A 23938-nucleotide genomic window follows, 5' to 3' on the forward strand; every position below is an offset into this window, starting at 1 on the left:
CAGACAAAAGGTGAGGCTTAAAGGATTGAATGGAACAAATTCTAGACTAGCCTACAACTGACTGGCAGAAGGTACACTCATGGCTGCTCTCTGAGATCAGGTATCAGACCAGGCCTCCATCTGCAGGCCATGGAAGGGTCAACCAGTTAAGAAGGTGGAATATACCTGTATGAAATTACCTGTAAGGTACACACACTCAGATGGTGGAGAATCTCAGAATTAGCATTTTATATAACTTCATATTTGCATAATGTCACCAGGGGGCAGTCTTGGACTGTTTTTTTTTTCACTCAGTGGTCACCATACTTACTTACACCAAATGGCCATAACATTAAAACTACTGACAGGTGAGGTGAACATCATTATCTAGTGACAATGGCTTTTCTGATTGCTTGGTTCCTAAGGCATTTTGATTTGTCAGTGGGATGGATCTACTGGGCAGCAAGTGAAGGTGATGAAGGTGTTGAAAGGAGGATAAATGGGCAAGCATAAGAATCTGAGACATTTTGACAAGAACCAAACTGTGATGTTCTAGACTCCTGGGTCAGAACATCTCCAAAACATCAGGCATCAGGTCTTGTGGGGTGTTCCCGGTGTGCAGTGGTCAGTACCTACCAAACCAGCTCAACTTACAGGACTTAAATAATCTGCTGCTAATGTCCTGGTCTTGTCTTGGTGCCAGATACTACAGGATATCTTGCTGATGCTCAGGCTGTGCGAATAGTAACATCCCAATTACATTTTAATGAGCTTATAATATAGAGCAGTGGTTTCCAACCCTGGTCCTGGAGGACCCCTTGCTCTGCACTGCGTAGTGTTTACCCTGAAACCAGCTCAGCTAATTCAGCTAATCAGCTAATAACAAGCCCTTCCTGAGCTGAAGATTGTGATTTAGAGCAGGAAACCACTCATGTGCAGGGCAGAAGGTTCTCCAGGACCAGGGCTGGGAACCCCTGATATAGAGAATTAGACACCAAGCTATAGTGATGTTCTGTGTACCTAACCTTACCACCAGTTTAGCACTGTCCATTTACGCAGAAGTAATGAGAGTGTAGACAATTCTTAGACACTTTTTAAAGTATGCAAACGAATCGTTCTTTTTAAACGACTCTTTTGAACGGATCACTCCAACTGATTCAAAAGTCCAGCTGAATCCGACTTCTCTGCAGCATCTTTGCAAAATTTACGGGATACTTTAATCTCATACAGTCAGAACACAAACGCCTTTCTGCTTCTCACCATCCAAGTCCTCCCAAACACATTCAATGATGTTGTGGTCTGGACTCTTGAGAGCTCTGATGTTGAGGTCTGTTCTGAGAACAGCAGCAGCTTTTTTGCTTCTTGGTCTGTTGGCTTTTCTCACGAAGAGCATCTTGATCAGCTCCATATCCTTTCAGATCTACAGAGTCATCTTCCCACAGCGGAGGGATGAACTTCCACTCAACACCTGTATAATTATTTCAACTACAGTTGAAATTTGTTGGAGCTCCTCAGAAATATCTCCTAAAAATGGAATTTGAATCAGTTGATGGAGATTTTAGAGCATTTTTACCCATAAAAGTCCAGACCAATGTCTGCACACAGGGTCATGTTTTTCATTAGCAGTGATCTGGCATCTACATCTGCTATAAGCAGAAGAGGAGCTGCCAGGGATTAGGATTGGGACCCATGAAAAGATATTACACTGGGCCCCACAACAGCCCAAATTACTCAATACATTTTTTAGAGCCCCAGTCAGTCACAGGCCCTTAGAATCATCCTAATTCCCCCACACACCTCCTAATTCGGCACCCCTGACCATCAGCACTCGAGAGTGGTTCCAATCCACTAAATGAACAAGCTATATCATTACCAATGGATCAATAATCAGCCCCATGTGCTCCCACCTCTCATGATAACTGGTTTTCCAGTTCACCGTGGTTCAGTTTAACTATGGTCTGAGACACCGTTCACCTGTTGCACTCCAGGCTGAAAAGTCAGACGGTCTGGCCTAATAAGGTGGGTGTGAATGCAGCTTAGATATTTGCTTAGTACTGTTGAATATAGAGATACTGAAAGTCTATAGTTCAATTAACGCTGTATTGTTCACATGTTGTAAACACCAAAACTCCTCCACGTTAAAAGTAAAGTGTGGAAAGTGACACTGGACTGGAAGAGAAGCACGTCTGCTTCTTCCAACAGCAGAATGGCGAATATGTTCAGCCAGATAATGATAGCTTAATTGATAAGTGAAGAATAGAAAAGTGCTCCGATGGACAGAAATAAAGGCATCTCAAAGGCAGGGCAGCCTGAAAGTGTACAAAGACTGGACAGAACTGTCGGGGGTGATAAGAACGCTGCCGTCTCCAGCGAAAAAGAGAGACGAGCCATTTATCAGTGACTCATACTTACATCGCCTTCAACGAGGCCGGCCTCGCTCAGGAATAAAGCACTGCGCCGTTTCGGATGGATCTCGTGGGCGGACATGTTTTGCAAAAGCAAAATGTCAAAGCCATTGAATGAGCTGATGTAAAGGGGGGTGATTTCACTAAAGTCCTGCCACTGCAGCTTAGATATGTGTCATACCCACACAACGCACATTCAGGTGAGAGAAAAGCTCAGATCTGCAGCGAAGCTTAGAGGATGATGTCAACAGAATTTCTTTCATAATTGCATGGATGAATAAGCTGTAGCATCCATAACACCATATAACATACCTACTGGCCCTTTTATCAGAAACACCTACAGTCTAAACAAAAAATATATACACACAGCAGTGAAACCCTGTCTGGTGCTACATCAAACCATCTACAAATGAACCTTTAACTGGGTTAAGAACCACTGAAGCATCTAAATTGTTCTTATACTCGCTCAGAAAATGGTAAGACTTAGGAAGACTACACTAATAAAGCCTCCTTTCGCTCTCAGAACAGCCTCAATTCTTCTTGACAAGGGATCCACAAGATTTGTACTGGTCAAGAACTGGTCAAGCATTAAAATCACTTTGACAAGAGCAAAACTGTGATGTCTAGACAATTGATCTCTAAAACATCAGGCAGCTGGTCTGTACCTACCAAAAATGCTCCAAGAAGGGACAACCAATGAACCAGTATGCCCATGGAGGACCCACCTCACAACTCACAGGACTGGATAGATCTGCAGATAACATCTAAGGGTGTCAAGATACCACAGGACACTAGATGGCTACACGACTGGGTCAGAGCATCTCCAAAAAATCAGGCAGGTCTAGTTGGGTGTTCCTGGTATGCAGGAACTGGTCAGTACCTACCAAAAATGCTCCAAGGAAGGACAACCGGTGAACCAGTGACAAGGTCACAGGTGACCAAGGCTCACTGATGTCCATGGAGGCCCCACCTCACAACTTACAGGACTGGCTAGATCTGCAGATAACATCTGAAGGTGTCCAGATACCACAGGACACTAGATGGATAGATGACTGGGTCAGAGCATCTCCAAAAAATCAGGCAGGTCTAGTGGGGTGTTCCTGGTATGCAGGAACTGGTCAGTACCTACCAAAAATGCTCCAAGGAAGGACAACCAGTGAACCAGTGACAAGGTCACAGGTGACCAAGGCTCACTGATGTCCATGGAGGCCCCACCTCACAACTTACAGGACTGGCTAGATCTGCAGATAACATCTGAAGGTGTCCAGATACCACAGGACACTAGATGGCTACACGACTGGGTCAGAGCATCTCCAAAAAATCAGGCAAGTCTAGTTGGGTGTTCCTGGTATGCAGTGGTCAGTCCCTATCAAAAATGCTCCAAGGAAGGACAACCGGTGAACCAGTGACACTGATGCCCATGGTCTTACAGGACTGGATGGATCTGCAGACAACATGTCGCCCAAACTGCTCTGACCCGTCAAGGCATGGACCCCTCAAGACCTCTAAAGGTGTCCACAGGAAGGGACCAAAGGAGTCCATGCCTTGATGAGTCAGAGCGGTTTTGGTGACACAAGGTGGACCTGTACAGTGCTAGGCATTGAGTATCCAGAGGTCCAGAAGATAAACCAACACAGCACAATGAACCCAAGAAAGTGAGAAAACAGTACAGTGAGAAAAGAACTGTACTTATGTAGGTCTGTGAGGAACTGAGCAGGGACTGCTCATCACTGCTGGTGTGATTCAGACATGCAGATTGCTCGTCCAAGCAGACCAGCGTCATGGAGGAAAACATCACTCATACGTCCTCTAAGAAAGCAGTGGTTAGCACAGCTTAAGCACTGTAATTACAGAGAGAGGAGGCCGCCTGTACAACTGAGGCATAAATAAACTCCCATAAAGTCCCATTTAAAACTCAGTGTATTTACTTAGAGGTGGGAAGTAAGAGAAGAAACGACCTTCTTTCTTCACCTTCAATGAAAGTCAAAGTAAAAAAAGAAACTCCTCACAGTCATTTTGGAGAGTTTCTATTGGTCCATTCATCAGGAAGTCCGAACACAATGTATAGAACAACTGCACTGCTTCACGTTATGTCAAAAAAATGAATTAAAAAAGTGTGTGACAGCGACAATATACAAGATGTTAGACTAGAGATGTTCCGATCAGGATATTTTGGCCCCCCAGATCTGATCTGAGTATATTAATACTGAGTATCAGCCAATACCTATATTCTATAATCAGATCTATAATCTATAATCTATAACCACCTCTCTAACTGTTACACATGTGGGTGGATCGATCATGCTTTGGGGTTGTGTTGCAGCCAGTGGCACAAGGTACATTTCACTGGTAGAGAGGACTGGAAAAAATGGATTCAACACAATACAATGCGGATTCAAAAACACAAGCAAACAAACCTCACACCTTCTGTCTCCAAGCTGAAGATGAAACGAGGATGTGCTTCGACAGCAGGATAGCTTCCTCAAGAGGAGCTAGGTTTTGCCATGGCCCTCACACTCCTCCAACTTAAACATTGTCGGAAATCTGTGGATGAACCTCAGAAAAGCAGTGCAGCAAGACGACCCAAGAATCTCAGAAAGCTAGAAGCCTTTTGCAGGAAGAATGGGTCAAAGAACCCCAACAAGAACTGAAGGACTCTTAACTGCTGCGCTCTCTCTTCACTGGCTTCCTGCAGCTGCTGCCCATCAGATTCAGAACCCTGACACTGGCCTATGAAGCCAAGACTGGACAAGCCCTTCGTAACGTGCTGGCAATGGTCAAAAGCCGGTGATTACCAAGAGCACCAAGAGCCCTTTGAGCTTCAAGTACGGCTCGGCTCGACCCGCCATCCTTTAAGATCCACGGAAGACGAGCGCCCAGACTTTTTACTGTCCTGCACCGAAGTGGTGGAACAAGCTTCCCCTGGGTGTCCGAACAGCAGAGTCCAACACTCGCTGTCCTCAAACCCAGACTGAAGACCCTCCTCTTCTGAGAGCACTTGGGCGAAGTGTAGTGTCAAGTGTTATGGTCTCCATATTGACTTTATGTAGGCCTAAGATGGATTTTTGGATCCTAGTCTATACAAACTAGCCAAGGGTAGCTGATTGCCTTCAATGTAAATGTAAATGCTACAAGGAGTGTTTACAAGCTGTGGTACTCACCAATCATAAAAATCTCTTAAAATATCACGAAACAATAGTTTATCATATTGCCCACCCCTAAACCAAACCTAATTATCATATTAAATGATGAAAATATTGTGTAGCGTGAACATTCCTTTGAAAATCTGTATTTTTTTAGAGCTGGGCAACATGACGATATTTTACTGTATTGTGATACATTTTGTTATCTTGATACATAATATACATTTCTAAGCATATGGAGGAGATGTTGGTGCTTAATAAACACTACGTACAGGTGAACAGAGAGCCCAAACTTTTAAAAAAATATATTTATTACTTTTATTATTTTAAAACTGCAATAGATCAAATTACAAACGTAATCTTGCTTAAAATATATATAAAAAAATAATGTGTCATTTTTAACTTAATTAATATTAAAAATCAGTTCATCTATTACTCACTCTCTAGCTTGCTAGCTAGCACACAGGGGTATTTTTTTACCAGGGGTGTCCGAACTTTTGCATGTCACTGTGTTTCTTACTGAATGTGAATTTTATGCGAGTCTTGCATCGAAATATAACTATCTGACTGAATTAAAAATAAAAATATAATAATAAAAAAAAAACAAATTGTCCGGCAACGTGACCGTGACGTCACGCCGAGGTCCGCCGCACTCGGCGCATGCGCAACCCCGGAGCAGCTCGGTCAGCGACTCCCATCTATCTGCACTTCGGTCAAGTTTTCTTTGGAGCGACAGAAAAATACCACAAAATGGGAAACTGCCAGGTGAGTACAGCTATAATCGCTTATAGGTGTGTAATATAATGTAGATGTGGTGTTTTATTCGGTGCCATTCGTGTATTTAGCTGGTTGTAAAAGGACGATGACGTTGATAGGCAGTGAAAATGACGTCAAACAGGAGAAATAAATAAGGAGAATCAGTTTGGGTAAATCAGTGATCAAATTAAGCAAAAAAAAAAAAAGTTTGTTAGGAGGGATGTCTCTGTGGGGCGTTAAAAGCTAAAAAGAGGTGGGCTGAGATGCAGGACAGTGGAGGTGGGGGGGGGTGTTCTCTTTTTGAGCGTTTTTAGGTGTAGGTGACACTGCTTTAATGCTTGTTAGGCTACTGGAGTCCGCTTTGGCCATTTATTTCTGCGGTCAGGAGCAGAAGAGGAAGAGGCCGCTCCTCTGCGGAATTCGTCACTAACCCGTTATTTCCCCTCCCACCCGTTTTCCGGCAAGCCCCGCCCCCCTGCGCTGTGATTGATCCGAGGGCTTTCATCACTGCAGAGCTGGCCTAACACTCACCCCTCTTACACCCCTTCAGCTTTACAGTAGCACCCACACACAGGAAGTAAGTCATAGGTCAAATTATTTTAATAGGATTAGGTTGGATATCATGATATTTCATAATGCACTTTAAATTTAAATACATCAGTAGTAAGAAATACTTAAACTACTACATCAACTACTATCAGATCCTCTCCTGTACTGAATACAGTGATTATTATTCAGTATCTGCTGCTCTTCATCTAATTAACCCTTCAGTCTAATTACACTGTTAGTAATGAAACCTGCAGCTGATCAGTAGATGTTTATTAAGCACTATCAGTCTCCTACATATGCTTAAAAATGTATATTGTAAACAAAACATTTTACTATATCATGATATTTTATAATGTACTATATTTAAATACATCAGTAGTAAGAAATACTTATAAACTACTGTTCAGATCCTCTCCTGTACTGAATACAGTGATTATTATTCAGCACCTAATGCTCTTAGCTGCTCTTCATCTAATGAACCCAGTCTAATTACACTGTTAGTAATGAAACCTGCAGCTGATCAGTGTTTATTAAGCACTAACAGTCTCCTACATATGATTAGAAAAGTATATTGTAAACAAAAAAATACTATATTATGATATTTCACAATGCACTTTACATTTAAATACATCAGTAGTAAGATATTCTTATAAACTACTATTCAGATCCTCTCCTGTACTGAATACAGTGATTATTATTCAGCATCTGCTGCTCTTCATCTAATGAACCCTTCAGTCTAATTACACTGTTAGTAATGAAACCTGCAGCTGATCAGTAGATGTTTATTAAGCACTAACAGTCTCCTACATATGCTTAAAAATGTATATTGTAAACAAAACATTTTACTATATCATGATATTTTATAATGTACTATATTTAAATACATCAGTAGTAAGAAATACTTATAAACTACTATTCAGATCCTCTCCTGTACTGAATACAGTGATTATTATTCAGCACCTAATGCTCTTAGCTGCTCTTCATCTAATGAACTCTTCAGTCTAATTACACTGTTAGTAATGAAACCTGCAGCTGACCAGTGTTTATTAAGCACTAACAGTCTCCTACATATGCTTAAAAATGTATATTGTAAACAAAACATTTTACTATATCATGATATTTTATAATGTACTATATTTAAATACATCAGTAGTAAGAAATACTTATAAACTACTGTTCAGATCCTCTCCTGTACTGAATACAGTGATTATTATTCAGCATTTGCTGCTCTTCATCTAATGAACCCAGTCTAATTACACTGTTAGTAATGAAACCTGCAGCTGATCAGTGTTTATTAAGCACTAACAGTCTCCTCCATATGCTTAAAAATGTATATTATGTATCATGATAACAAAATGTATCACAATACGGTAAAATATCGTCATATATCCCAGCTCTGGTCTAGTTATTGTAAAAATAAATCCAGATTTTCAAAGGAATGTTCACGGTACACAATATTTTCATCACTGTAGACGTGGTGTAACCGTCTACGAATCTTAGCCATCGATAAAATTACCTTGTGGTATTTGTCGTATAATGATTTTTAATATGATAATTAGGTTTGATTTAGGGGTGGGCAATATGATAAAAAAGCTTTCTGCTCCTCTGGAGCTCAGAAAATAAACAGGTCTTATAAATAAGAGGTTTTCATCATCTACAAGGAGCCTAGGAAACAACAGCTTAGCCCAGTGGTCTTCAGCCCTGCTCCTGGAGAGCTGCCATCCTGCAGAACTTGGATCTAATCCACCCCACCTGACTAATGACTTCAGAAGGTCTTGATACTCTTTGATACTTCAAAACATGGGATACGTTGGATTGGGCTGAAGGTGAAACCTACAGGAATGTAGGGCTCCAGGAGGAGTTGGAGATCACTGGGGTTTTTTTTCCTATGATAAAAATCTTGTAGAGGATGGTCAAAGATCTCCTAAAACTGTGTCCCACCAGAGACTATTACCTTTAATGTAATCTATAGAGTTGCCTTTACTAAAGAATAGATGAAGATCCCAGTTTTGAAGGGTCCAGTGCTACTGATGCAATGCGTTGATATGGATTTTGCCAGATCTCCAGATAACAGCTGCTCTACTGTGGACTGTGAAATCAAGGGCTTCATAGGATAGGCTAGAAGATACAAAGATACACTGGTAGCCAATCCCAGTGCAGGAGGGCAGTGCTTGTCTGAATACGGGTGGGGAATGTGGAGCATATCGGAGGGGGCAGGGAGAGGACAGCTGGCTCTGGTTCTGTCTGAGGGGCCTCAGCTAAGGCTGAGCTGTTTGGATAGAGCGGCAGGCAGTGTTGTCTTAGCATAAGCTGCAACTACTACTACTCTTATTACAACCACACTGCCAATCAAACAGAGTTCATGTCCTACACTGGTAGTGAGCAGCTGTCCCGGTGTGTTTGGAGAACCACCAAAACCGTTTATATGCCAACGAGACAATGCCAGACCCCCGTACTGCATATCGAGTGATGGGGTGGGTTGAGGAGTGAGGAAGCTCTGGTGATGTCATGCTCAACACAATCACCAGATTTACCCCCCATCGAGAGCATGTGGGACTGGGTTGGGAAACGTTTGGAGAGCAAAAACAGCTGAAGACTGGAGAAACGTAGCCTGGTCTCATGAGTCTGGATTTCTGCTGAGGCTCACAGAAGATGATTGGGTCAGAATTTGGCGCCAGCAGTTGGAATATAAGGACTCAACTTGCCTTGTGTGAACAGTCCAGGCTGGTGGAGGTGGGGTAATGGTGTGGGGAATGTTTTCTTGGCACGCTTTGGGCCAGTGTGCTTCATTAAAAAGTATTTTTCAGGTTTTTTTTACATAAATTGAGTGAGAGGTTGAGTTAAATACATTGCTCTAATAGAAAACTACGATGCTATCACTGAGGAACCTTTGGAAATTCTTCAGTTTGAAACTGGAGGGATCTCTAAAGGTGCTTTGAGGAACCTTCAAGAGAATGTTTTTAGAAGATAAAGATTCCTTGAAGGTTCCTCAAAGCACTTTAAGAGGTTCTTCCACAGTTTCACATAGAAGAACTTCTAAACGTTCCTAGAGGAAGGTCTTTTTAACTAGAGCTGGGCGATTAATGACATTTTTTATGTCATATATGATATTTATCACTATATTCCGACACATAGACAAAATACACCAACAGTGTAAAATTGTAAAAAACTGCTATCCCTAAGGCTGCGCTCGTCAGGCGCTAGGGAAACTTCGAGACGTGGCAATGAGAGCTGAGAGATCAGCTGCAGAACCCAAATGGCATAAGTAAAACAGCCCTGTAACGAGGCTCGGTAACTAATAGCGTGATACTGAATAGAGAGGTAGCCTCTCTGATGACCTTGAACTTTCTTGGACCGTGAACGTGAACGCCAACACACTTGGTAGTTCAGTATATTCAGTTCTCGGCATCGAGTGGCTAGTGCTAGCACCTAAAATACCCCAGCCTCAGATGAATAAACATGAATCACAACACTGAATAGAACACACCTGACGTAAAACACTAGAACATGCTAGACATAAACGTGAATTTCAAAACAAAAGTCCTCAGGAGAGCCTGCGGGCCGCGGCTCGGGACCGCCCCCGGGGTGGGCGTGGCGACGCGGACCTGACAGAAACATGCAGATAATCAGTGCTCTTTAAGCACTGGCGACATCCACGATACACTCATGAAAGCATATTGTGCACCACGATAACAACATTTATCACGATACGATGAAATATTGTCATATTGCCCAGCTCTACTTTTAACAATGTACTGTAAACCATGTGACTTTCAAGATTTCAAGATTTTTGTATTGTTTAAAGTCTCTAAACTGTGCCTAACAAAGCAATTTTGACAAACCCCAAATCCTAATGATTTTGTGTCTCTGATTTCACAGCCAACGATTGTTCCATATGAAGACTTTGACGTTGTGGCTGACATCAAGGCTATCCGCAAGGCCTGCAAAGGCTTAGGTGGGTCAGGGGCCTAATCTCTCATCATGACCTTTTCTTTACTGAGAAAGATGAAGCCTTGACAGTACTGTTGGTTCTTGTCCTCAGAGCCATATATAGAAATTCTAAGAGAGAGAGATCCTGCAGAAATCCCTGTTTGTGACTTTTGGAGGCCTTATGGACGTTATATCGATTAGCTAGTACTTGAATATCACTTTTAACCTTTTTTGTTTCAGGCACTGATGAGCAGGCCATCATCGACATCCTGGCTTACCGCTCAGCAGCTCAGCGAATGGAGATAAAGCAGGCGTACTTTGAAAAGTATGATGATGTAAGTGTGACGATTGGCTCCATACTCAGATATTGTGTTTTTTTCTAATTAAAGCGAAATATAAATCTAAAAATCTCACTTATGCCAGTTATCCAATTTCCCCCTCACCCCTCACGAAGTTGATTAGCTTGAAGACCTGTCTGGTGACTGAAGTTTACACTAAAACTACGAGGCTAATGTAGCTGTGACGCCTCCCTGCACTCCTTCTGTTACCGTCAGCCCCACAAACTCCACTTCCCATGCTCCCAAAGCCCCCATATCATTGTCGTGGTGGGGAATGTGAATGTAAAAGTGAATGAAGAGCACATCAGAGGAGGGGTGGAGGGGCCAAGGAGAGGAGAGATGGCTCTGGTTCTGTCTGAGGGGCCTCAGCTAGGGCTGCTTTTGTGCTGGAGCTGTTTGGATAGAGTAGCAGTCTTTGTTGTATTGGCGTAAGCTGCTGCCACTATACTACTACTACTGCTACAGCTTCTACTCCTATTACCACCACACAGCCAGCAATCTGGGGCTGGATTCACAAAAGTGTCTTCAGAAAGAAATTCTTCTTAGAGGTAAAATGAGATTCCTCAAAATCTTGCTAGAATTTTCGTATTTTTCTTCTTAACTTTTCATTTAATAAAAACTAGGTTCTAAGAACAATTGGTATTCTCCAAAAATAAGTTTTTAAATATTTTCTTAACCTAACGATGGCCTCACACTTGTCTTAGACTGTAAGAGTTTAGTAGGTACGCCTCTAAAATGGTCAGTTTAAATAGCTCACAGTAAATGGCACAGCTTGATGTCCTATCTAGAACAGCAAGGGTTCTACCACCTGGCAAAAAAATGGAATATGTGAAACCATTAACACATTACTGCTGATAAAAAGAACAGCCAGAACCCTACATGTGATACTTTTATCCCAAATACAATATTAATTTAATATACGATAAGAAACTAAATAAATAAATAAAATTGGATTGCAAACTTTGGCACCAGCTCAAACCTAAAGAGGCAAACTGACTCCAAACATCTGTTCACTTCTCATTTCAGGTGGCAGATGTGTAAAATGTGACTGAGTATGTTATACGTATGTATGTATGCAGGAGCTGGAGGAGGTTCTGAAGAGCGAGCTGTCCGGGAGCTTCGAGAAGGCCATCCTGGCCATGCTGGATCCACCACACGTGTTTGCCGTCAAGGAGCTGCGCAAGGCCATGAAGGGAGCCGGCACTGATGAGGACGTGCTGGTGGAGATCCTCTGCACTGCCTCTAATGCTGTGCGTCTCACCTCTCTTCAGTTCAGACACTGATCAGCCATAACATTAGCACCACTGACGACAGAGGAAGTGAACGACATTGATGAGATGATCTCCATCTACAGTGGCTCCTGTCAAGGGGTGGCTATCTTAGACGGTTCTTGAAGGTGATGTGCTGGAAGTATGAAAAATGCTCATAGAGGATAGTTCCTCCCCTAAACTTCAGAGGACACCTTCGGAGGTCTTGTGGGGTCCATGCCTCGAACGGGGCAGATTAGGCTGCCTAATACTGAGTAGGTCCCCCTTGTGCCACCAAAACTGATCTGACCCTTCTAGGCATGGACCTCACAAGACCTCTGAAGGTGTCCTTCAAGTCCTGTAAGTTTAGGGGAGGGGCCACCCCTTGACAGAAGCCACTGTAGATGAAGATCATCAATGTTGTTCACTTAATCTGTCGTCAGTGGTGCTAATGTTATGGCTGATTGGTGTATTGTCTTCATACAGAACATTGTATAATTTGCATAATTAGGTTTAACGTTTAACTTGGCAATGAAAGACAGCAGATATTGTCATGCAGCAGCTTTACTGAAATCTGAATCCACGTCCCTAATGAGCAAAGCTAAGGGCGACAGTGGGAAGGACGAGAGCGTGAAGCCGTTGTTTTTTGGTGTAAAAGGTTGATGGAATGTTTCCCTCTTTTCTTATTTGCTACAGGAGATCGCTACTTACAAGGAAACCTACTTCCAAGGTAAACTCCTTTTGCAAAGAACTAAAAATGCTTCTGAACAGATTGTTAATGCACTGAATTTTAGACTAAAAGCTGTTTTGTTGCTCCAGTGTTTCAGTCTGAGCTATAAAACTTGAGGGCTATAAAACATGAGGCCATTCTTATTATATGAATACTGAAAGTAATGCCTCCTCCATCCCTCAACCACACTAATTAAGTAATGGAAAACACAAGCCGAGTCATCTGTGGGAACACCCTTTCCACATGGAGAGATCTGCACTCACTGCATGATACTGATTTACTACATATATAAATATATTTATAAAAAGAGTTTTTCTCTTTTTGACGTCTGTGATGGAAATTTGGACAGTTGTACTTTGTAGTATATTACAATTTCCTGACGTTTGCACCAATAGAAATGCTCCAATATAACTTTTGATGATTTTTGAAGTCAGGGTCACTGGTAGAGCTGGGCAATATGACAATATTTTATCGTATCGTGCTACATTTTGTTATCAGGATAAATACTATGCTTTTCTAAGCATAATAAACAGTGTAATTGGACTGGTTTAACTGGACAAAGTGCAGCAGATTACGAATAAAAATCACTGTACTAAATATGGGAAAGTATTTGGATGGTAGTTTTTAAAAATCTGTCACTACTGATGCATTTTTTTCTGTGCATCAGTATGTGTATCGTGATTAATGTCTTTAAATATCGTGATATAATATTTTTACCATATCGTCCAGCTCTGACTGGTTGGCTATAATCGGAATAGATCCCACATACTCCTACACTAGTATTGTGCTGTACAGGGAGGGACTTTTCAGTCTACTAAGTAGTGGTAGAAACACAAGCCAGCTCCGCATCATCAACACGTGTCAGCAGGGGTCTCGTTAACAACCACGTGATTGGTTGAGCCGTGTTTGAAGCTCTATTCACACATGAACTGAATCCCAAATCAGTAAAAGCATAAACCTCCCATTGATGAAAAATAGCTCGTTGCTACATTTTCATCATAGTTTATTATAATTTCTAAATAATTATGATTAAAAATTATATTTAATTAAACTAATTAAAAATTATAAATAATAATGACTCTGGACAATTGCCTTCTATTGAATGTTAAGAAGCTTTTTCTTATTCTGTAGCCATTATCGAAAAGTCAATCACATTGCCAGGTTGGAACTAACTGTGGTATAATTAATTTACAGGAATCTTCCATTGTTAGCCATGTTAGCCTCGTCGCTCCAGCCTATAACTAAAGGAGCCAAACTTCTGACATCAGACTTGTCTCGGCTGATCAGCTCCGTTTGAGGGGAGAATCCATTCCCAGCTGCTACTTTGCTAACTCTTGCGTGCTGAAGAGCTGCTGTTGATTGCATTTCTGTTTGCTCTGTCTGATTAAAATCTCGTCCTTTTTAGTGCATGAAAGGGATCTGGAGTCGGACATTGCCGGAGACACCAGCGGTCATGTGCAGAGGCTGCTGACCATGCTGCTCCAGGTACATAGTACTCCTACTTCTCTCAAAATGAACAATCGCCAGCTCACAAAATGACCTCTTTGCTCTCTGTAGTAAAAGCAGGCGCTCTCCGAACCCCTCCCTGTTCCTCTGGCCTGGGAGCACTGGCTCTGATTTCAGTGGGTTCAGTAACAAGCCTCATACTGAAGGGCTCTGTTTCACTTTCCTGTTGATGACTGGCTCTGACGAGTCTCTTTCCTGTATACAAAAGGCTGCACGACAGGAAGGCCTAGCCAGGCACTGGCATACGCTGCTTGGCCAAAAGTCTGTAGACGCCTGCTGATTGAATAAAGTCACGGGGGTGTTAAGCGGTGTTATGCTGCAGTAACAGTGGAAAATTGCAGTGAGGATTTGATCGCATTCAGTAACTGATGTTGGACGATTAGTCACTCACAGGTTTTGGATGGAGCTCCATTACTCCTGAGAGCACAGTTTCACTGCTGCACAGCCCCATGCTGGGGGCTTTATACCCCCTAGGTTATACTTAGCATTGGGCAGGCACAGTGGTGGTGACCTCACCTCTACAGTTCATCACTGACCCATAGACCTTTAAATATGACTCGAGGACCTAGATATTTATTCAGTATTAGGTAAAATCATTGGAAAGGAATGGGTTGGCGTTCTCCAGAATATCCCTAGGTTAGTTCACCCGAAAGGGCAATCACTAACGCTGTCCAGTCAGAGACAGGGATAGCTGCACAGCGTCCACAAAAAACTGGTGTTAATGTCCGTACACAAAGGTCCTCAAAGTGTGGTCCAGTCTTTGGACAAACAAATGAAGACAAATGTCCAACAGTGAATCTCTCCCACTCCCTCTAGCCCCCCATACCACTCTTGCATGGGTCTTGACGGGTCTCCTGTCGGTGTTGCTGTGGTCAGGGGTGAGCTTTGGTAACCAGTGGGCAGAGTTTAATCTGGACCGAGGGGCTTTATTCTATGGCAGGCCCAAAGCAGCCACATAGGATGGTTAAGCAACCATCTAACAACCACTTTGAATACATGCTCACACACACCACACACGACGACAAGTTTCAAGAATTTTTGCTTTTTTATTTAAAATTTATTTATAATTTCTTGTTTTTTTTCTTTTATTTCACTTTTTATTTTATTTTATTTTTATTTGTAATTTATTCTTTTATTTCACTTTTTTTTCTAATTTTTAACTTTCTAATGTTTAACGTATTTAATTATTATTACTTTTAATATTTATTTATTTTTTATTTTATTTTTATTACACATTGTGTGTGTATATATATATATATATATATATATATATATATACTTATTTATTTTTTAATTTTTTACTTTGTTGCTAATCAGAATTGAGCCTTTTTAAAGTTTTTTTACTTTCTAATGTTTAACTTATTTAATTATTATTACTTTTAATATATATTTTTTATTGAATTTTTTTTATTACACATTGTATATATTTATTTATTTATTTTTTACTTTGTTACTAATCAGAATTGAGCATTTTTTTAAAAACATTTAACTTTCTAATGTTTAACTTATTAAATTATTATTACTTTTAATATATATATATTTATTTTTTAATTTTTTTATTACACATTGTATATATTTATTTTTTTTTACTTTGTTACTAATCAGAATTGAGCATTTTATTTATTTTTTTTTACTTTCTAATGTTTAACTTATTTGATTATTATTGCCTTTAATATTTATTTATACTTTTTAAAAAAATATTTATTTACATTTTTTAAATAATTAAAAAAAAAAGTCTTTATATTATACTACTTTTTTCCACTGTGGTTTCTCCTCTAGGGCACCCGAGATGAGAGCTATGAGGTGGACGATGATCTGGCTGAACAAGACGCCATGTCACTGTTTGAGGTGAGACACATTTTAGTGTGTAGATGATACAACGCTACCGTTCTGGTGTTGGGGTTGGTTTAGCGGTGCTGTGTATCTCTCCTAGGCCGGAGAGGCTCGATTTGGCACAGACGAGTCCACATTCAGCTACATCCTGGCCTCCAGGAACTACCTGCAGCTACAGGCTATGTTCAAAGCCTATGAAGCTGTGAGTGTGTGCTTTGTCTACCTCAGTCTGCCGAAACAAGGCCGCTGCTGTGTGGTGCTGTCTGCGCGAGCTTTCAGTCACAGATTGTGTTTCATCCCCTAATTGTCTTAGATTGCTGGGACGGAGATCTTGGATACCATTGAGAGTGAAACCTCAGGAACCCTGAAGGACTGTTACACTGCTCTGGGTGGGTATTAAAGATTAACGAGGACCGGCAGAGGCTGCCAGCTAAAGATATGTCTCTTTTACCTTTGAATATTTAATTTCAACAAATTCATAATAGGATGGGGAGTAAGGATACCCTGTAGAAGTGTCAGACCAAGTTACAATGATGCTGTAACTGATTACAGAGTTTTTTATGGGCTAAATCAGCTTAGTTTAGTCAAAAGTTCTCCTTGCTCTCATTGTTACCTTTGCGTTTTAGTTTGACCAACCCACCTCAGTCTGTTTACTGTTTATTTCCATCTACAGGTTAGAACTCAGCCTATCGTATGGTGTTGATGGGATTTAAACGTATGATCTCTTAAGTCTCTTAACTAGAAACCAAGAAAGAACAGAAAGTTACATTTACTCAGAACTGTGTTTTTGTAAATTCACAGATCTAGAGTGGCCCTACAGTCTAACTGCTGCTCATCAAGTATGAGGAGCAATCATACAATCATACCTTATTTTTTTCTTTGTCTTTGTCCCAATTTTACTTTCTCTTACCTGTGGGATACTTTTAGTTTTTATGTTGGGCATTATCCCAGTTCGACCCCTGCTCACTTTCCCTTGCCCAGAGGACCCTTATTGTTTTATTTTTAGGCCTCATCCCGATTCAGTTTCTGCTCACTGTCCCTTGTCTAGAGAACCCTTATTGTTTTGTTTTTAGGTCTCGTCCCGAGTCAGTCCCTGCTCACTGTCCCTTGCCTGTAGGACCCTTATTGTTTTATTTTTAGGCCTTGTTCCGATTCAGTCCCTGCTCACTGTCCATTATTGTTTTATTATATTTATATTTATTATATTATACACACTTAATTCATTGGATGATGAAATAAAGAGTACTCTTCCTCCAATACACAGTGGTGGGCGACCACCTTCCAAATCATCCAGACTACCCCCTGGCAACTGATCAGCTCTGTTATACCCCGCCCACTCGTTACTGAGCTCCGCACACTTGTCATAATGTGCTTTTATTTTAATTATATTGCAGTTCTGGTTAATAAAACGTTCCCTTAGCCCACTAAATGTGAAAGTTGTCCACCAGCTAGTTCTCTGTAAAGAATCAGAGTCAGCCATAAAGGTTTATGATCTGTGCAGAACTAGTTAGAACAGAAACCTGCAGACGTACACCATGCTGGAATTTTCAGAATCTGATCATATTACTTATTGTGCAGTGTAATGTAAGCTGAAGGGACTGACCCATCATCCTTTTGTCCACAGTGAGATGTGCGAAGAACCCCCAGCTGTACTTCGCCCGCCGGCTCAATGCTGCCATGAAGGGTGCAGGCACTGATGAGGACACGCTCGTCCGTATTATCGTGTGCCGTTCAGAGGTAGGACCGTTTTTGTTTTGGGCCTTGTCCCAATTCAGTCCCTGCTCACTTTCTCTTGCCTGTAGGACCCTTATTGTTTTATTTTAGGCCTTGTCCCGATTCATTCCCTGCTCACTGCCCCTTGCCTGTAGGACCCTTATTGTTTTATTTTAGGCCTTGTCCCGATTCATTCCCTGCTCACTGCCCCTTGCCTGTAGGACCCTTATTGTTTTATTTTAGGCCTTGTCCCGATTCATTCCCTGCTCACTGCCCCTTGCCTGTAGGACCCTTATTGTTTTATTTTAGGCCTTGTCCCGATTCATTCCCTGCTCACTGCCCCTTGCCTGTAGGACCCTTATTGTTTTATTTTAGGCCTTGTCCCGATTCATTCCCTGCTCACTGCCCCTTGCCTGTAGGACCCTTATTGTTTTATTTTAGGCCTTGTCCCGTTTCATTCCCTGCACACTGTCCCTTGCCTGTAGGACCCTTATTGTTTTATTTTAGGCCTTGTCCCGTTTCATTCCCTGCACACTGTCCCTTGCCTGTAGGACCCTTATTGTTTTATTTTAGGCCTTGTCCCGATTCATTCCCTGCACACTGTCCCTTGTCATGTTGGGTCCTTATTGGGTTTTTTTTTTTGTTTGTTTTTTTTGGGCCTTGTCCTATTTCAGTCTCTGCTTACTTTCTCATGCCTGTATGACCCATATTGTTTTTATTTTAGGTCTCGTCCCAATTCAATCCTTTCTCACTTTTCTTTGCCAGTAGGATCTTATTTAGATACATATCTCTTATTGTTTTATTACATTCCTTGTCCCAATTCAATTCCTCCTGCAGGTTCTGGCATTGGAATTAGGCCGTTTCGAATCCTAGGCTGTTTGACAGGCTCGTGTTAACTCTGCTTGGGCTGTAACAGCAGTTCCTCGCTGTCAGAACTACAGAACTTACACAGAACTTTCACAGCAGAATTATTTACATAGTTACTGAATGATAAGTGTTGGGGTTTGTAACTGGGTAATAGGATTAGGGTGTAAGGGGTTAAGGGATGCATTACCTAGAAGTCATTATGTTGTTGAATGATTAACCAACCCCAGTGAAACAGCACTTCCTGATAGATTTCAGTGATTGCAGCTCTCTCCAAATGTGCCGCTGTCGTGACACGTCCTATCCCCCCCGACTTCAACTGATTAAAATCGTGCATGTGATTAATTGCCCATCTTCACACGGCTGTCTTACTTATATGCCAGATTAAAATTTATGGAAAGATATTTACTGATCATTACTGAGACGTTTTTATCTGCTGTTGCTATTTAACTTTATTAAATGTGAATCACTTATCAGCAAGTTCAGCGATATGATATTGTTGTTGCTACGCTGGCATATAAAGCTGATACCAACAGGTAAAGCTAGGCTAGCTGTCGTGCACTTGCTATCCACTATCGAGCTAACCTTGTGTAAGATCAGCAGATAATTAGAATCCAAATTTTAAAAAGCAATAAAAAACACTTACCACTAGATAAAACACACTGTGAAGGGGGGACCCCCTACCCTAGGCCTGAAGGACCCTCTACCCTGGGCCTGGATGACTCCCTACTCTGTGTCTGGGGGACTTCCTACCTAGGGCCTGGAGGACCCCCTACCCTGGACCTGGAGGACCCCCTACCCTGGACCTGGAGGACTCCCTACCCTGGACCTGGAGGACTCCCTACCCTGGGCCTAGGGGACTTCCTACCCAGGGCCTGGAGGACCCCCTACCCTGTGCCTGGAGAACCCCCGAGCAACCCCCATAGCAGCAACACCTAAGTGATGATGTGAAACACTATAGCAACCACTTCGATACCTTGGCACCTGCTTGGCAACATGAATAAAAGTCACTAATACGAGCAAAATAGACTGTGTCAAAATAAAAGTTACAAATACAAACAAATGACCAAACCGTGTCAAAATAAAAGTCACTAATACAAATAAACAGACGAATACTAATACAGACAAACAGACTTTGTCAAAATAAAAGTCTCTCATACAAATAGTGTCAAAATAAACATCACCAATACAAACAGACTGTTTAAGTAAGTCACAAATACAAATTGCCTGTGTCAAAATAAAAGTCAATAATACTAACAAATAGCCTGTTTAAAAGTAAAAATCTAAAACAAATAAATATTCTGTGTCAAAAATAAAAGTCAATAATACAAACAAATAGACTGTTTAACAATAAAAATCTAAAACAAATAAATAAACTCTCAAAATAAAAGTCAATAATACAAACAAATAGACTGTTTAACAATAAAAATCTAAAACAAATAAATAAACTCTCAAAATAAAAGTCAATAATACAAACAAATAGACTGTTTAACAATAAAAATCTAAAACAAATAAATAAACTGTCTCAAAATAAAAGTCAATAATACAAACAAATAAACTGTGTCAAAAAGAAATGTACTAATACAAACAAATAGACTGTTCATCTGATTGATCTGATTGATCAAATACAATGTTGTTGTTTTTTTTGTTGGGCAGATCGACCTGGAGACCATCAAGGACATGTACCTGGAGAAGTATGACGTGCCTCTGAAGGAAGCCATCAGCTCTGAATGCAGCGGCGACTTCAAGCGCCTGCTAGTGGCCATCTGTCACTAAGACAGGCAAACGCAGACCACCTGAGGCCACTTGCACAGTTTTTTTAATAAGCAGGATAAACTAACACTACTTACAGTGGGTTCTATTGCACAACAACACACATTTGAAAGTAGGGGGTAAGGGGAGGGGGCTGGCGACACCACCAATTCAACACTATCTGACTGTATGTCGGGGTATTTTCGAGAAACAGTTGAGTATGCTGTGTGCTTTATGTGTGACTATATTAGCCTTTTAGCCCAGCGGAGCTCTATGCGTCTGTGTCTCGTAAACAGTTGGTGTCCTTTATCGTACCGTTCGCTGCTCCGTGGCCAGATTAGCTCGGCTCAAAATTGGCAAATGGGGTCTTGTGTTAGCCTGGGCTGGGCCAGAAACAAAAGGCTGTTCTGTGGGTGTCTAGAAGGTCCACACGCTGGTTATTAGGCACGTATGTTCGGCATGTTAACACTTACTTACAGCATAGAAGAGGTCTTGTCATGAAAAATGAGAAGAAGAAATGTAGCGGGAAGGTAAGGTCACATATTAACCAGCAGAATGCAAAAAAAGTGAAACGGTGGGCGTGGAAAGTTGATAGACAACCAAAGCAGTGCTCATAAAAAAACCCTAATGCCAGTATTGTCGTTTTAGTTCTTTTTACATTTCCATCATTTGTTCTGGGAAAGGTTGTGAGGCGCCTCCCGTTAGCCAGTACTTTCAGCCTGAATCTTCACCACCTTCCCACGACTGTTACAAAAACATGCTATGCACTTTTATTTGCATGAAATCTGTGACTCAGTTAAGTCAATTAAGACAATTGAACCTTATGTACAATCATGTTAAATGTACATTTAATATTAAATAATCATATATGTTACATAAATGTCATATAGCCCAACTTCAGCCATTCTCGCCTGTTCTGGTCAGTTATTTTTTGGCATTGTAATACTAACACAAATAATATATTTTACCTATCTTAACAATTTATTATATTTCTCATTAATGACCATATTTAGAGGTCATGTGGTAGCCTATAGCTTCAAAAGCAGGAAGATCTTATTGGCAGTCTTGAAAGAAGTCCCTGAACGTAGACCGCAGTCTGCTTAATCACCTGTTACAGTGTTCCTCACAATGGCAGCTGGGTTTTTAACAGATAACCTGGATTTGAATCCATTTCTCTACGGTTTTATTATATCTAATCATTATATATTAAAAAGCATGGTGTCTACAATTTTAACGTTTTGGATTTTTTAAAAATGGGACCAGACGTCATCCTGTGGAAAGGAAATAAAGACCAATAACTGCCTGTAAAACCAAATGGTTTATTTGGATATCCCAATAAAATATGAATACAGTGATGAAAAGTGTTGTGATGTTGTCAAATTACACAACATAAACATCAGGATGTCCCCGGATCTTTTGCGAGGGTCTGTTGAGATCTGGCATGCTAACATGGCTAATAATTAAGCCAGTAGGTAGTAATAAGCATGACGCCATTAAGCGAAAGCTAATGCAGGGGTGGAGAACCGAGACCTGGGTTCTGCACGGTTAGCTGATTTCTCTGGTGTTTAACTGCTGGTTTTGGGATTTTAAAATCTGTGAATATATAACTTTGAGAAATATGGAAAATGTATACATCTAAAAACTAATACTTAAGTTAGACGTTTATTCATATATTTGTTTTGCATATTTTCTATTGAATATTTTTATTCTTTAATTCATTCTTTTATCTTAATTTAAAGTTTATTTAAAGTTTTACAGGTCTAATAACAGGTGTGTCAGTAACAGGTATAGATCTAGCTTTTCCCAATCTTTGATTAAGGATGTTGAAATACGTCCCTTGTTTGGAAAAAAAAAATGTACTGAAGTGTGTTAGACTCCATACACACACACACACACACACACACACACATATATATATATGTGTAATATATAAATATAGATATATGGATGTGTGTGTACTCAAAAACACTGTATCTCTCTCTCTTTCTATATATATGTATATATATATATATATATATATATAGAGAGAGAGAGAGAGAGAGAGAGAGAGAGTGTTTTGAGTGACAGCAATGATTTACAGTACCAAGGTTTGGACACACCTGGTTGAATGTGTGCTGACGCTAACGCAAGGGGGTGACCATATTTTGTTTTTATAGTAAAGAGGACACCAGGGACACATGGGGTATCCACTGTAGTTAGGCACTGTAGTAGGTTGAGCTGAAAGGAGCTGATTGGGTCATATAGGCTGTTAAGGCTATTTATTGGTTTTGTTAAAGGAGTAAATGTGTATTAATTTACATTAACATTAACTGTAGCTGCTAACAGACTGGTATCTCCACCCTCACACACACACACACACACTGCCACAGTCCTACAACTTAGGCCAACTTAAACCCCATCAGCCACAATATCCTAACTACCGAGTACCCAGTGTCCTCTTTTTAAAAAAAACAAAAAAAATATTATGACACTAGCATTTGGATCAAATGTTTAAGATGATGATTAGCACACTTTCAACCAGGTGTGTCCACACTTTTGACTGGTACTGTATATACAGTCTCTTTTTCTCTCTATATTGGCACATTAAATATTATATATTATATTTTTACCCAATATGTGGGTTATGTTATTGTTATGAAAATAAATTGGACCTGTGTCCAAAATGTACAAAAATATGTAAGTTAGCTTGAAGATTCACTCTTTTAGTCACATTTGGATAGAAATTGGATAGAAATGATTTATAGAAATGGTTTATAGTTACTTTTATTATTATAATCATTATTATTATGAATAATAATAATACATATACATATAGTGTTCTTTTTAGACTTGTAATATTATTGTAATAATAACATATAACATTAATTTATTGGCACATTACTGTACACCCTGTACATCTGCACACCTGGACACTATTGGCACTTTAATACTAATATATACACATGTTTATTCAGTGTTGTCATTTATCTGCTGATACTGGCTCCTCCTGCACATTATTAATTATTCTTCTTTATAACGGCACTGCTTTTCATCTCTGGTTTGGCTCAAATGCATATTGTTTTTACATTTATTCTATTTATTGTGATGAATTATTATTATTATTATTATTATTATTATTTGTATTACTGTGCTGTGTTGTGTAAGATAAGATAAGATAAGATAAGATAATCCTTTATTAGTCCCACAGTGGGGA

General features: G+C 40.4%; 1 protein-coding gene across 1 annotated transcript; it reads left to right on the forward strand.

Annotated features, from left to right (window-relative positions):
• The first annotated feature begins 6179 nt into the window (after window positions 1–6179).
• On the forward strand, window positions 6180–22106 carry anxa13 (annexin A13). The gene is made up of 11 exons (XM_072679295.1): window positions 6180–6292; window positions 10712–10787; window positions 11003–11097; window positions 12180–12350; window positions 13044–13077; window positions 14483–14562; window positions 16363–16431; window positions 16517–16618; window positions 16730–16805; window positions 18041–18153; window positions 20650–22106. Exons 1-11 carry the CDS (start codon window positions 6188–6190, stop codon window positions 20767–20769), a joined length of 1041 nt encoding a protein of 346 aa, XP_072535396.1. The 5' UTR covers window positions 6180–6187; the 3' UTR covers window positions 20770–22106.
• Window positions 22107–23938: the final 1832 nt, after the last annotated feature.

Source organism: Salminus brasiliensis, chromosome 5, assembly GCF_030463535.1.
Source record: "Salminus brasiliensis chromosome 5, fSalBra1.hap2, whole genome shotgun sequence".
Taxonomy (NCBI): Eukaryota; Metazoa; Chordata; class Actinopteri; order Characiformes; family Bryconidae; genus Salminus; species Salminus brasiliensis.